This window comes from Spea bombifrons, chromosome 13, assembly GCF_027358695.1.
Source record: "Spea bombifrons isolate aSpeBom1 chromosome 13, aSpeBom1.2.pri, whole genome shotgun sequence".
Taxonomy (NCBI): domain Eukaryota; kingdom Metazoa; phylum Chordata; class Amphibia; order Anura; family Pelobatidae; genus Spea; species Spea bombifrons.
In genome coordinates, this window is record NC_071099.1 from 16465643 (window position 1) to 16478744 (window position 13102).

At 44.7% G+C, this 13102-nt stretch overlaps 1 protein-coding gene across 1 annotated transcript; it reads left to right on the forward strand.

The window, feature by feature from the left end:
- Window positions 1-1348: 1348 nt before the first annotated feature.
- P3H4 (prolyl 3-hydroxylase family member 4 (inactive)) lies at window positions 1349-8286 on the forward strand. Its single transcript, XM_053453893.1, has 7 exons — window positions 1349-2480; window positions 4562-4711; window positions 5437-5608; window positions 5753-5881; window positions 6287-6432; window positions 7266-7352; window positions 7642-8286. The coding sequence occupies exons 1-7, from the start codon at window positions 2007-2009 to the stop codon at window positions 7783-7785; spliced, it is 1302 nt and encodes a 433-aa protein (XP_053309868.1). The 5' UTR covers window positions 1349-2006; the 3' UTR covers window positions 7786-8286.
- Window positions 8287-13102: the final 4816 nt, after the last annotated feature.

Below are 13102 nucleotides of genomic sequence, written 5' to 3' on the forward strand. Positions count from 1 at the left end.
CATCATCAGTGATCCATTCCTAGATTCCATGATGTTCTCCGGTCTTCCAGCCCTTCCTATCGTCCTATCGTCTCCATTTCCCCATCACTATCCTCCCTACACCCCCCTCGCGTGGCCATCTCCGGCCGCCATGTTTCGGGGGGGCCCTGTTTGGTCTTTCCTCTTTGTGCTTGCTGGTTCGCGGACGCACATACAGCGCAGGCGGTCAGTAAGTCCATGGAAGTAAACAGAATGGAGTTAGCGTGAATGACAGGGTTTCCTCCCGCAAATACAGCTGTTAGAGTAACGATATGGAGGCAGCTGGGCGGCCGGGAAGAGTAAATACAACACATACTTCTTACTTAACTATGCGTCTGCGGCATACGGATGCTAATACGCAAACTTATAGACCATGCCTCTCATCCTAATCACAGATCTCAGAGACATTCCACCTGATCTCCTCTGAACACACCAACACCACCTCGGCTGGAAGTCTATTCCATTTATCCACCACTCTCCCAGTGTATTTATACTTTCTTATAATCTAAGCCTTTAAGCCACAAGTGCCGAGGGTTAAATTACAAGAGGTGAAAAATGTTTCAAAGGAGAAGACTTACTAGGAGAAGAGACATGGATTTGAAAGCAGGTAAAAATGAGGTCATAATCTAAAACTAGAGGGTCCAAGGCTTGGATGTAATGTATGGAAGTTTAACTTTCCGGAGAGGGTAGTAGACAAATAAAACAGCTTCTCAGCGGAAGTGGTCAAGGGTAATACAGCGAGGGAATTTAAACATGCATGGGATCGGCATACGGCTCCTGAATCTAAGACGAGTCCAATGACTGATTATGGTCTGAGTCTTTACAGCTGGCGGCAGATTAGACGGGGGCCGAATGGGCCTGATATGCAGTGAAATTCTGTGTTTAAATAAATACGTGTATGTATGTATATATATATATATATATATATATATATATATATATATATATATATATATATATATATATATATATATATATATATATATATATATATATATATAGAAAGGAATTTTGAATAATGCATATAATGCATATTATTACAACATGTAGGGTGATGGAGCTCTGGGATAATCATCCTCAGCAAACAATCAGGGGAAGAAAAGAGGGGTAGAGGGTAAGAGGGACTGTCTCTCCTATAGAGGGACTCTTGGGAAGTATGACTGATGATATAATATCTCTTTCTTTTAGATGCATTAAAACCCCAGACTTCAGGTTAATGTTTTTATTCATTTCTATAGTTTGATGGTAAATGCTGTCTATCATTTTGCTCCAAACACGTCTGAGTCTGATGACTGCTCGTGTGCTCCTCTCTTTAAGACCCAGAGGAGTCCTCGGTCGCCGGCAGCACTCCCCTTCCTAAAACGGGTCCAAGCGGGATAAGAAGTTATTAGCGGGCGGAGGGGGCTCCGTGTGTCATTCCGCGCAGCCCGGACCCCGGACACCGACCTCCCTGACCCGGATCGGGGCGGAATCAAGAGACAAGCCGGCGCAGACTGACCCACAGCCCGGGTACAGGAGGCAGAGTGAGCCGGCAGGGGCTCCGGGGTTACCGGAGACTGGAAGGACCCGGCAGAGGCGCGTGTGATTCGGGGAAATAGCTGGAGGAACCTCCGGCTCGATCCGGAGTCAGCGAACCCAGCAGATCATTTGCCCCTCTGCAGTGGATCCCCCCAGTGGATCTCCGGCTGCTTTCTCCCTGGGCTCTGGGTTAATGTCTGGGGGCTGAGGATAGGAAGCACCGGCTGCCAGAGTCCTGGTAACTAAAACACTATTACAAGCCCATCCAGAAATCCCACAGCTTCACCCCATATTGTTTCATAAAGTTCCTTTGGCCCCCGACCTGACCCCCCCTACTATCTAAATAACCCCCACATCCCAACACCAGTGTCTCCCCACCCTGCCTGGGGTTCCTAGCTCTTCAGAGGACTCCCCCACCCTAGGAGTAGCTTCGGGTCCTTGCATTACCCCTGGTCCCTGTAGATCCAGCCATGCTGCCTTCACTGCTGTGGACTCTCCTCCTGTTGGACTCTTGCTGGGCACAGTATGAACAGTACAGCTTCAGGGGCTTCCCTCGATCAGAGCTGAAACCCCTGCAGCCCACCTATGCCAAGGCGTTGGAGCTTTACGAAGGAGAGTCCTGGAGAGAAGCCACCCGGGCGCTGGAGTCCAGCTTGAGGCTGCACAGGTTGCTCCAGGACAGCGAGTCCTTCTGTGGTCAGAGCTGTGCAGATAGTGCCGAGGAGGCCCCTATCACTGGGCTGGAGGAGGAAGAGGTCTTTGGGGAATCCAAGGACTGGAGTTTGGAGCTTCAGTTATTTGGAAGGGTCCTGGCAAGGGCTGTGTGTCTGCGGAAGTGTAAAGCCACCCTGCCAGTCTTTCAGCAGCCTTACCCTGACCAGGAGACCCTAAAGGCATTCCAGAGGAGAGACCCCTACCTGTACCTGCACTACACCTACTTCAAGGTAAGAGGGCTTCTGGGATGGAACCCCTGCCTTCTTTCTGCTGTAGGGGTTAAGAACTGTGGGCAAGGAACAATTACTCGCCCATGGACAAGATTGGGTTTGGTATAGGTACCCTTAGACATATAATTCCTTGAGCTTCTACCACAGCCTTGGTCCAGTGTGTGCAAAGAACACTGGCGTTGGCCATTTCACATTGTTACCACCCCAATATTATTTGCTTAGAGTCACCAGTGGTCCTCAAGACCTTTCAAGGTGGATTATAGGAACGCACTAGCGATGAGGAGTGCAAAGTTTTTGCCTTTTGAATAAATGTAGACAAAAAAGGCCAAGGGGTGTTATAAGCAGATGAAATATCACTCAAGGTAAGAAGATATCAACACTAAGTTCTTGGTAGCACGAAGAAGACAAGGAGGACTTCAAGGACACTTACAGCAGAGCCTCTGAATTATACCTACTAACAAGCACCTTTTAATTTAAGGGCCAAACTAAGCGTTTTCTGCTGATATTATATACATTAAACACACACACTGAACCCAAAATCATGTCACATCAACTAATAAATCACCGGAAAGCAATATCGAAAGTCCATCTGCTGGTGTCCATCCGTCACACTTCTGTGTATAGGTATCTTCCTACCAAAACAATTGTCCTGTTTGTATCTCCAAGTGTGGAATGAAATTTCAACCTGACAGATCAGAAGCTTACGCTACTTTTGACTGATGTGTATCGCCCCAGTCAGCGAGTATATAATTTGGGGATACTTCACTATTGCTTGTGCTATCCAAAGAACCACCTTGAAAGGTCCTGAGGACCACTGATGGTCCACAGATCACAGTTTGAGCATGTCTATGCTTCTCTCTCAAACAGCTGGGGTGGCAGGTACAACCCATTAAGTTCTCAATAAAATATATAGAGGATGGATCTCTGCTTAAATGCACAATGGGCCTTTGTCTCCTGACGCCGGCCAAGCTGGCTATTGACGTTTTCATGCAACAAACTGAAAAACGTCTTCTCTCTGCAACATATTTTGTAAATTGCCCAAACCCTCGTGAATTCACATTGAGCAGTAACAGTCTCATTATCTTTGTTATACCCCATTTCCCCATGAACGCTACAATAAAAAGTTGCCCCCGGGCAGCGGTTTCAGTGATTGTGGCCCAGATGCTGCTGCTAATAGCCGCCTGCATGCTCTGGAATTGCAGCCGAACAGCAGGGGTCTGCCACGTCCCCACAGACTAAACTTGCCTGCAGTGTTCACACTTCATATCCTGCCTACACACGTGTGCTCACACACACACGCTCGCACACACACACACCCTTGTCTGCTCTGTGCTGCTGCCAGACGAGGAACCTGTGTTATTCCACTTAACAACCCTTATTTTTTTTTAATAAGGCAGATCATGGATCGTTCATGTTTCTAGAATGATGCTGATGAATTGAGGGGTAACGGAAACCAAAACCATATATTGTCTGTATGCCAATCACGGCGCAATACGAAAAAGGGAATAGAAATACAATAAAAATGCAGTACTATAACAAAATAAAAAATAAAAAAAACTAAAATGCCACTCATAAGGGTAAAAAGACAGAGTCCTAAAGTCCCAGGGCAACAGCTGCAAGATTATCGGGTATCGTATTCTTTTCTACCCTCCTCTTGATCCTTGGGGTGTCATGTAATTCCTGGGGAGAGTGTTTGGGTTCCATTGTATAGTAAACTAAGACTGGGACCCAGCGTGGAGGATGAAGTGGGGGTCCTTGCAAAATGTACAGAGCTTTGGGGTGTTTAGATGAGCGGAGATTTCATCGAGAACTTGAAGCCAAAAACACTTGAGATGCTCCTGGCTTTCCGGGTATTGAGGACCCCCTAAGTTGCACCGATGAGAAATGTTTACCCCGGTCTTCTGCATGGTGTGGGGTCCTGTGTACAAAGCACAGAGTTATTGGGGTTCAATTTAAATTTTAGCGCCGTTTGACCGTGGTCATGATATCGAGAAAGAAGCCACCTGCATGCAAATTTCATTATATATGACTTCTGATCTTCTGGAACTAAACCCTTTTTAACCCTCTTGCTATTTGATTAGACCAATGAGTTGGAGAAGGCGGTGTCAGCAGCTCATACATATCTTCAGAAGAATCCCACCCATGAGATGACCGTGCGGTACATGGAATACTACAGGACCCTACTGGATGTGGATGAATTTCTCATAGACCTGGAGGCTCAGTCCTATGAGGTGAGATAAAGTGATGAAACGCTACCCGACGGCTTTTACATTACATTTATAGAGCGCCAGCAGATTCCATAGCGCTATTACAACAGGAGGATATTGAATATTTCATAACCCAAGGACTAGATACTGCTGAGGCTCCCCTGTCCTCGAGTGAACTTGAGTGTTGACACTTACTGGAAGGGAAGGCCGGATCGCGTGATCGGGTATTCCTTGTTTGGCCAGCGGCTTCTGCCGACGGGAGAATCCAGGCTGCCGGTAGACGGACTGATCTCCCATGTAGCAGCCGGGAGATGTCCCTACCGCTGACACAACATTAGGAGATTGGAAACGGATTCTCTTCTCTACCGTACATTAAAGGTGGGGTCGCGATCTTGTTGCCAACACTTTCTTGCTGCTCCTGTAGTGAACGACTTGATTTTTACCTAGATCAGTAGAGGGGATTTTAACTTGGTCCCCTCTGCCGCTGACCTCACCTCAAATGGTCGAGATGGATGGTGTCGTCCTCATCAGCACCTCATCAGCTGTCAAACAGGAAAACGAGGTCTTTCTTTGCTCTTGTTTGGTGACACTTCCGACAGCACGTGAAAATTAACTTGCTTCTATCAGAAAAGCCATTTATTTAACGTTTACTGGCTCTTTAACGCATTGAGGTTCTTCTGATGCTATTAATCTTCCACGTCTTTACTGGAGTAACGTGGGTACTAATTGTTCTCCATCCCCCCCCCCAGAGCATCTTTGTTAAGGCAGTGAAGTCCTACAATGCTGGAGATTTCCGACGCAGCACCGAGGAAATGGAGCAGGCTCTGCCCCTCTACTACAAGGCCTACAATAACTGTCTGACCGGCTGCGAGGGCACCTATGAGATGAGAGAGTTTAAAGACTTCTACCCAGCCGTTGCCGGTAAAATGAATACGCCAGATCCTGTAGTATTTTCTGTAAACTTGCTTTTATAATTGGTGCAAAACGCAGACGATATCTTTCTCCCTCATTGTTGTTGATTGGTTCAAGGACCCCGTTGTACCTTATTGTCTCGTCCCCTTCCAGATCATCTGGCTGACGTCTTGCAATGCAAGGTGGAGTGCGAGTCCAACCTGACTCCTAACGTTGGTGGCTACTTAGTCCAGAAGTTTGTGGCCACAATGTATCACTACCTGCAATTCGCCTATTATAAGTGTAAGTCCTAGATGCGCGTAGCTTACCCTCCGTCAATTTTAACTTTATTACTCGCAGATTTATAGTACCCAATGGCTGCCCCCATGTGAATTTCTGGCTTTTTCCAGTAAAATAATATTTTATTTAAATATATTTTTTTTAATATCTAATCCTCCCTATTGGGCGAAAAAGAGGGTACACTGTCTCAGCTGACATGAAGGAGAGCAGTCCGTATAATTAGATCATACAGGTTACATACTTTAGAATCCATTATCTTGTGGCCCTCCTGTGCCTCCTCCCTTTGAACCATTCCTGGTTATGGTGTGGCTTTGCCCGGGGGGTGCGTTGTATATTTCTGCGCATCCCTTTTAGGAAAATCGTTGTTATTTCTCTAATGTATGTAAATCCTTCTGTTTTATTTCACAGTGAACGACGTAAAAAACGCAGTCCAGTGTGTATCGAGTTACATGTTATTTGACCCGGCGGACACCGTGATGCAGCAAAACCTGGCGTATTACAAATTTTACAAGGAGAAATGGGATTTGGAGGATACCGACTTCAACCCCAGGAAGGTGAGAAGGTCTATCGTATGTGGCTGGTTAATAATTCTTCTCGCTTGGCCACCCCAGAGACTCCGAACAGGAAGGATAATTCTGCTTACTCGGTGGATCAGTCATTTGGTGATATTGTTTGAGAGACGGTGTCGAGACACTTCACATTTAATACAATTAACCTGGGATTATATGAATGAGATCTAAAAAGGTTTGGTCCACGCAGGCATCCTGAGAATCTGGAGCTTAGCTTGGCCCCTCTGACAGAACAGCTCGGGAGTCCCTACTTCCTAGCGCTCATCAAGGGTTTCATAAGTAGTGATGAAAGTTTTGGGGTGAAAACCGCCATAAAACATTTTTTTTTATTTAAATATATGGGTGTAGAATGTTGTGCTTTTTCACTGCCATCGTTTAAGTTGTTTAGGCATTACATGGAATGTTTAAGAATATATCCCTCTGTGTATAAAAGTCTTATTCATGTGGGAATTGTCAATCATACTGGGAGGTGCTTAAGGTGAAGAGCCAATCATAACGCAGTAATGTTGGACAATGTCTCGCTGGAGCTCCCAACCACTGATCACACGCAGAATGGGCTTTGAGAGGGCAGTAAATGGTAGTCCATGGCCGTAGTGGGGTACGGGGCACGCGGGAGGAGACTGGTCAGGGGGGTTTGTTGGCACGCCATGGCAATGATGGGCGTATACCCAAGTTTAAATTATTCACTAAAATGATAGGTTGTTCAGAGCGCTTGCCTGTTGACCCAAGTGTATGCAGTGTTCTGCAGATATGTTTTTTCCTCCATCATTTTGTGCCATCATGAGCTTGTTTGATCTGCGGGTCCTTGTGTTGTGCAGGAAGCAATGACGTATCACAACCAGACCACAAGATACAAGGAGCTGTTGCAGTTTGCCCAAGATTTCCTCAATCGGAATGATGATGAGGTGAGCGCGTGGGAGAGTAATAAGAGTTGTGTCTTATCCGTATCACACAGGACCGATAAGGGCATATAGTATGTGCGTGTTGGGAGAAGCCATTGGACCAGTAGCCATTGTAAGGATCACAGAAAGGATATAGATGTAGCACAACTGCATCTTATTCCGACCTGCCCTTTGGCTACAAATGTCCACCTGAAATCAGGCCAGCTTACAACATGGATATCATTACTTTTATAAAATGTCATAACGTCTGACCATCACCTTTCTTTCTAATGCAACAAACGTTTTGTTCCAGATGGAGATCGGAGTGGAGGCAGAGACGGATCAGACCCCTTCAGATAGTGAATTCGAAGGCGTAGGAGATTATGAAGAAGGAATTTATGCTGAATGGTGGTCAGAGCCCAAGGCGAAAGGAGACAAAGGAGAAAAAGGATACTGATCCATCTCTTACGTCAGATCAGCTGGATCTCATTGTTCAGACAATCTTCCAGACTAGAAAACAGACCTAGAACTTCATGTGTTCAGAGAAAGGATGAAATTTAGAAATTTTCTATGGTCATTCATACATTGAATGGTTTGTGGGCCCAGGACTGATTTTTTTTTTTCTTTTTTTTTTGCTTTAATTTACCAAATTTCTCCGTTTTATTTGTTTTGGTTTCTCGATCCCAACTTAAACGACGACTTTATAGATACCTTATGCAAAACAAAACCAGGAAAACTTCAGATCATTCATAAATAACATTAAGGCCAATTCTTACTCTGATTCAGAACTCACGGTTGACCTTTTTGACGACTTTTTGAGTCTCCGCACAAAGCGTTCCATGAATAATTGCTGGCTATTAAGGAAGTGTTTTCTGCTTCAGAGATTGCCTGATTCTTTTTTTCTTTGTCCCAATGCGATATATAAATATTATTAAAATTGTCTGGGTTTTGTACATTATTTAAAGGCTATTGGATTCTTTAAATAGGTCAAAAACATTACTGTTAAAAAAAAAAAAAAAAAAAAAAAAAAAAAAAAGGGCCGGAGTAATGACCTCAAAATTCGTTTTAATTTTACCATGAATTTAATTAATATACATAATTAAGACTTATTTTGAATTGCATCAATATTTTCCATACTGTGCGGATCTCATGCCTGGTTGCATCGGCTAAATGCATAAAATGGCCGTGTTTAGTTGTTTTCTATCTATTTTGATAAACTGTCTCGATTTCAACATTGCAAGGGTTAATGTTATTCAAATGCATATGTAGAACCAAAAACAAAAGATCTCATAAGGTATTTTGTGGTAGAGCTCTATAATATATAGGTGGGTATCTATTGTGCGCGCTCCTCCCAAGTGTCCCTTTTTTGGTGGAACAGTCCCTGGTTCACACAGCCTGGGAATCCTGTATCAATTTGAGAGATAAAATAATGCTGTGATCCTGTACATCATTTCAAAATGATTGCAGTTTGTAGACTGTAGCCAGATGTCGCGTTTTGGAAAACATATCTCGATGAGGCACTCGAATAGTTAAAGTGCTTACAAAAAAATACATACCGGTATATTGCCTTATATGGGTAGTTTTTACTTATAAAGCGAGACTCGGTCCTTCATGTAAATGGCCACTAGGCGGCGACATGGTTCCTCACTATTTACGGTAAAAGTTTGCTGGAATACTACTTTTGTCTTTATAAATTACTGATCACAGGGAAGTTAAAGGACCCCCAATAACTTCCCATAATAGAACATTTATAAGGAATTACTGTGGACTGATCTCACACACTTTGATTGGCAGGCAGGTCCTGCAGACCTAAAAAAAAATAAAAAAATAAAAAAAAAATCAAACCATAGAATTTAACGGTAGATAAGAACCATCTGGTCCATCTAGTCTGCCCGTTTATCTACCACTCTCTCCATAAAGTACATTTTCCTTAAATGTGACCCCCTGGTTTTAGACTATGACCTCTTCTTCTAACATTTCTCCTTCTTTGAAACAAGGTCCCCCCCCCCCTCTGGTACTCTGTTAAATCCCTTGAAGTATTTAAATGTTTCTATCGGATCTCCTCTCTCTTTCTTCTTTCCTCCAAGTCGTAGATATTGAGATCCCGTACTCTTTCCAGATAATTTTCACCCCTGGAGGCAAAGAACCAGGGGATGTAAACACCTACAAAATTCACACACTTATAAAGTTTGATAAAAATACTCTGAAATTGCAGATATTTGTGGGTAATGGTGGTCACCGCAGCGGCAGAAAATAAAGTTGAAGGCAAATTACTGTTAAAGGTTTAATGTCTCTTTAAGCCGATGTTAAGTTATAGTTTAGTTTCTGCTGATGCCTTCTCATGCCCTCACTATCAATGCGTCATGCATTTGTGCCGTAGTGACATAGCGCTGGGCTTATTCTCCCTTTTCTTTCGAATGCTGCGAGCCAGGGACCTGTTATTCATTAACCTTCGATACATAAGTCACCCTCTGTAAAGATCCAACATGGCTGCCATTTTGAGCACCTAAAGAAGGTTCCAAGTCCAGTGGTTGTAAAAGCCACCGGGTACGTGGTGTGGTTACCTGTTATTGCCCTGTGCTATGATCTATAGAACCAGCTTACGAGTGAGGATCTTCTCTTCTTTCACCAAGACCTCCCTCTCAGTAGCCAACGAGTGGCCAAGTTTTTGCGTATATTCTTGACTTCCAATTTAGACAAAAAAAAACTTCTATGACATTCTGATTTTTCTAGACTAAAATGTATTGGGGAGAATCCACGGAGAGCAGTGTGTCGCTCCTTATCACCTGTGGCTTTTGTGCCTAGTTAAAGAGTAACAGAGTTGATGTGTTATGGGGAGGACGTTTCTTGGTTACCATTTGAATTCTGGATGAAGGGCTCCTCCCTTAACCAGCAGACTCCTACCTTGTGGGACACACCTGGATGACTACAGGTAGCACCCTGCCTTAAAGGCCTATGCGTGTGCTGACGCGGCATCTCTGCAAGTGGGAAAAACGCAGCTCTCAGTCTTTTTTTTTCTGTTTCTCACAACTCTATCCATCTTGTTCTCAGACTCTATGACCACACGCTCTGAGGAACCATCTACCAACTTGGCATGGTCCATCCTCACCGACACTTTCTTCGGTATTCAAAACAACACCTTTTGGTCTAATTACGAGACTCATTAAATGTTTACAATGTTTACGCATGTCAACAGCAGGGAAGGTCCACCAAGCATGGCTCTCCTCCCACGTGCAAGTAGGAGTGATGGTCCTAAACTCCTAATCCTCAGAGTCTAATAAATGTAAATAGACCTGAATGAAACCTACAGACGTCGGGACTCGAGAGTGTTTTGGGCATGTCCTTTTTTGGAAACAGAACCCGTTTTCTCAGTTTGTGTTTTTCCTGCAGGCGGTAACAAATACAATAATCTCATCTCCTTGTGTTCCTGAATACAAGGAGGGAGATAATTACCGAAGGACAAGAAGGAATGAGCAACGATCCCGACCCCCCCCCTCCACTCCGCTCTCACAGTCGTTTTTGTGAGTGAATCACCAGGACTGAGTTTCACTGAAACAGGAAGGAATCCCGCTGTGTCTGGTGCCCTTTGTCTGGGTATTTTTATTCAAACAGAAGTCTATGTATTAACGTTGACATACAAATAATGGAAAACTAATTAGCCGGCATTGCTGGATAATGGCAATTTTAGAATTTAAGACATGCTATCGTGCCATTAGCAATTCATCTTCAACGGACGGTTCCGTGCAGCTCGTTTACGAGCATCTGCGAGGACAACGCTGGCGGTGAAGCCATCTCTTCTAAATCACTGGGAGGTGCAGCTGCGCATGCATGTGGGGGGGGGTGTAGAAATAAGATGCAGATGTACTTTGTTGGAGAACTGACAGATCCACCTTCGAGGGGAACGCTTCGACGGATCGTGTTGTAGGAGCAGCCATGGGCACGTAATCCTGGGTGAAGGTGTTAAGGACTCGTAGTGTGTGAATGGAGAATGAGACTGTCGGGGTGTGTCTGGCATCATTCAGGCTCTTGGTCTGCTTTGTTGCCTCGGGGGTTCTCACTGCAATTATAGCGGCTATGAATAAGTGTGCAAACCCTTCTAACAAGCCTGAAATTGTAAGTGTGCCGGCCTTGTGTCCCTTCATGGCTCATGGATGAAGATAGAGGACACCGCAGTCAAAAGAACCTATATTAGAAGTGGCTTTTTAACCTTAACGGGAATCAGTCATGTTCTCAGCTCTTAACATAACTAAATTCATAGTAAAACTACCTATAGCTTGTGGCATTTGCCGTGCGATGACCGTAGCTGGGAACTCTCTGAGTTTTGCACAGAGACTTCACCATGGAGAAACACCGGGTAATGAGGCATGCCCCACTCAACACCCAGGTCCACTCCGACCCCGCAAAGTTTTCCTGCGTGCAGGGCTAGTCCTCCGGGTAGCTGGAGTCTGGATGTCCCCAGGTTTGGTGATGACATACCTCCTGAGGAAGGTTAGTGGCTCTGAGAACCGAAATCCCTCTGCCCCTTTTCTAGGATCTCAGAAGCGTCAGTGTTACATGCCCCACTCCCCGCACACTTCCTCATTAATAATAGCGTCAGCCGGAACTCCTACGCGCATCCCGCAAGGGGGGCTTTGGGTAGTCGGTGCCAGAAGGTTCCTCGGAATGTCTCTATAACTTATCCTATAAACCGAGCACCATCTTAGTAGCCCTTCTCTCCACACCCCACAGAGTATCTTTCTTTCTAGAGACGGGGTCTGGAAATACTGTAGTTTGAATACAGGGAACACTCGTATCTCGTATCGCTCTGATGTATCTCTCTGCTGGCCCCACCAAACAAGGACACGTGGAGTACCTCGAGTACTGAGCAGTATGGTGGAGACGTAGTTCTCCCGGGAGGCAAGAACCCCCCCTAGTGTACGACCTGAACTCAATACTAACCTGAGTCACTACAGACATGGACGTGGAGAGCCATTACTGGATTGTATCACAAAGGAAGCAATTTCTAAAGAGGTTGGCTAGGAAGGGAGATACCCCGGAGCAGCTGGACTTCTGAGTCATTAAGCCTCAGCTGTTGTGTGGTATAGCCATCAAATAATTAACCCTAAAGGGGGTCAGGGCTGGGGTGCCTGGATTGCATCGGTTTACACACAGGTGCGGAAACTGGATGTAGAAAGTCATACCATGCTCACGCTACACGTCTTAAAGTGGACAACTGCACACTGTCGGTCACAAGGTCATTATGAGACCTGATTGTAATGTAAAGGAGCCTTTTTTTTTTTTTTTACTGAGGAGGTTGTAGATAAGTAGAACAGTCTCCCAGTGGATATGGTAGAGGTTTATACAGTAATAGAATTTAAACATGCATGGGACGGGCATATGGTTCCTGAAGACCAAGACAAGACCAACAACTGATGAAGGTTTGAGCCTTTACTATCTCTCCTGCAACCACTAAAGGGTGGTGCACACAAACCCACAAACCCAAATACCCTTACATCATACCCAGTTTTATTATTATTTATTGTTTTATATGGCGCCATCATATTCGCAGCGCAGTACAATGGGTATAAATGTATTTTTTTATAAAGATATGTGTACAGAAATTATTCACATTAGATTTAAAACATTAAAGTCGCATAAACTGTTCTGTTTCGGAAGAAACCACAGCGTGACACCCTTTCTCGACGGAATTCAGGAAATGAAAAGGTTTAGCAGTCAACTAATAATAATCAGAGAAGAAGAATCGTGTCCCCTGCCTTCCTTTCTGAACGGCCAAC

What these genes read in the sequence shown, in the direction of transcription:
- P3H4 (XM_053453893.1), top strand. Translation starts at nt 2,007, where the DNA reads ATGCTGCCTTCACTGCTGTGGACTCTCCTCCTGTTGGACTCTTGCTGG. An exon ending in TGCACTACACCTACTTCAAG is followed by an intron (nt 2,481 to 4,561) that starts GTAAGAGGGCTT and finishes CTATTTGATTAG; the next exon opens with ACCAATGAGTTGGAGAAGGC. An exon ending in TGGAGGCTCAGTCCTATGAG is followed by an intron (nt 4,712 to 5,436) that starts GTGAGATAAAGT and finishes CCCCCCCCCCAG; the next exon opens with AGCATCTTTGTTAAGGCAGT.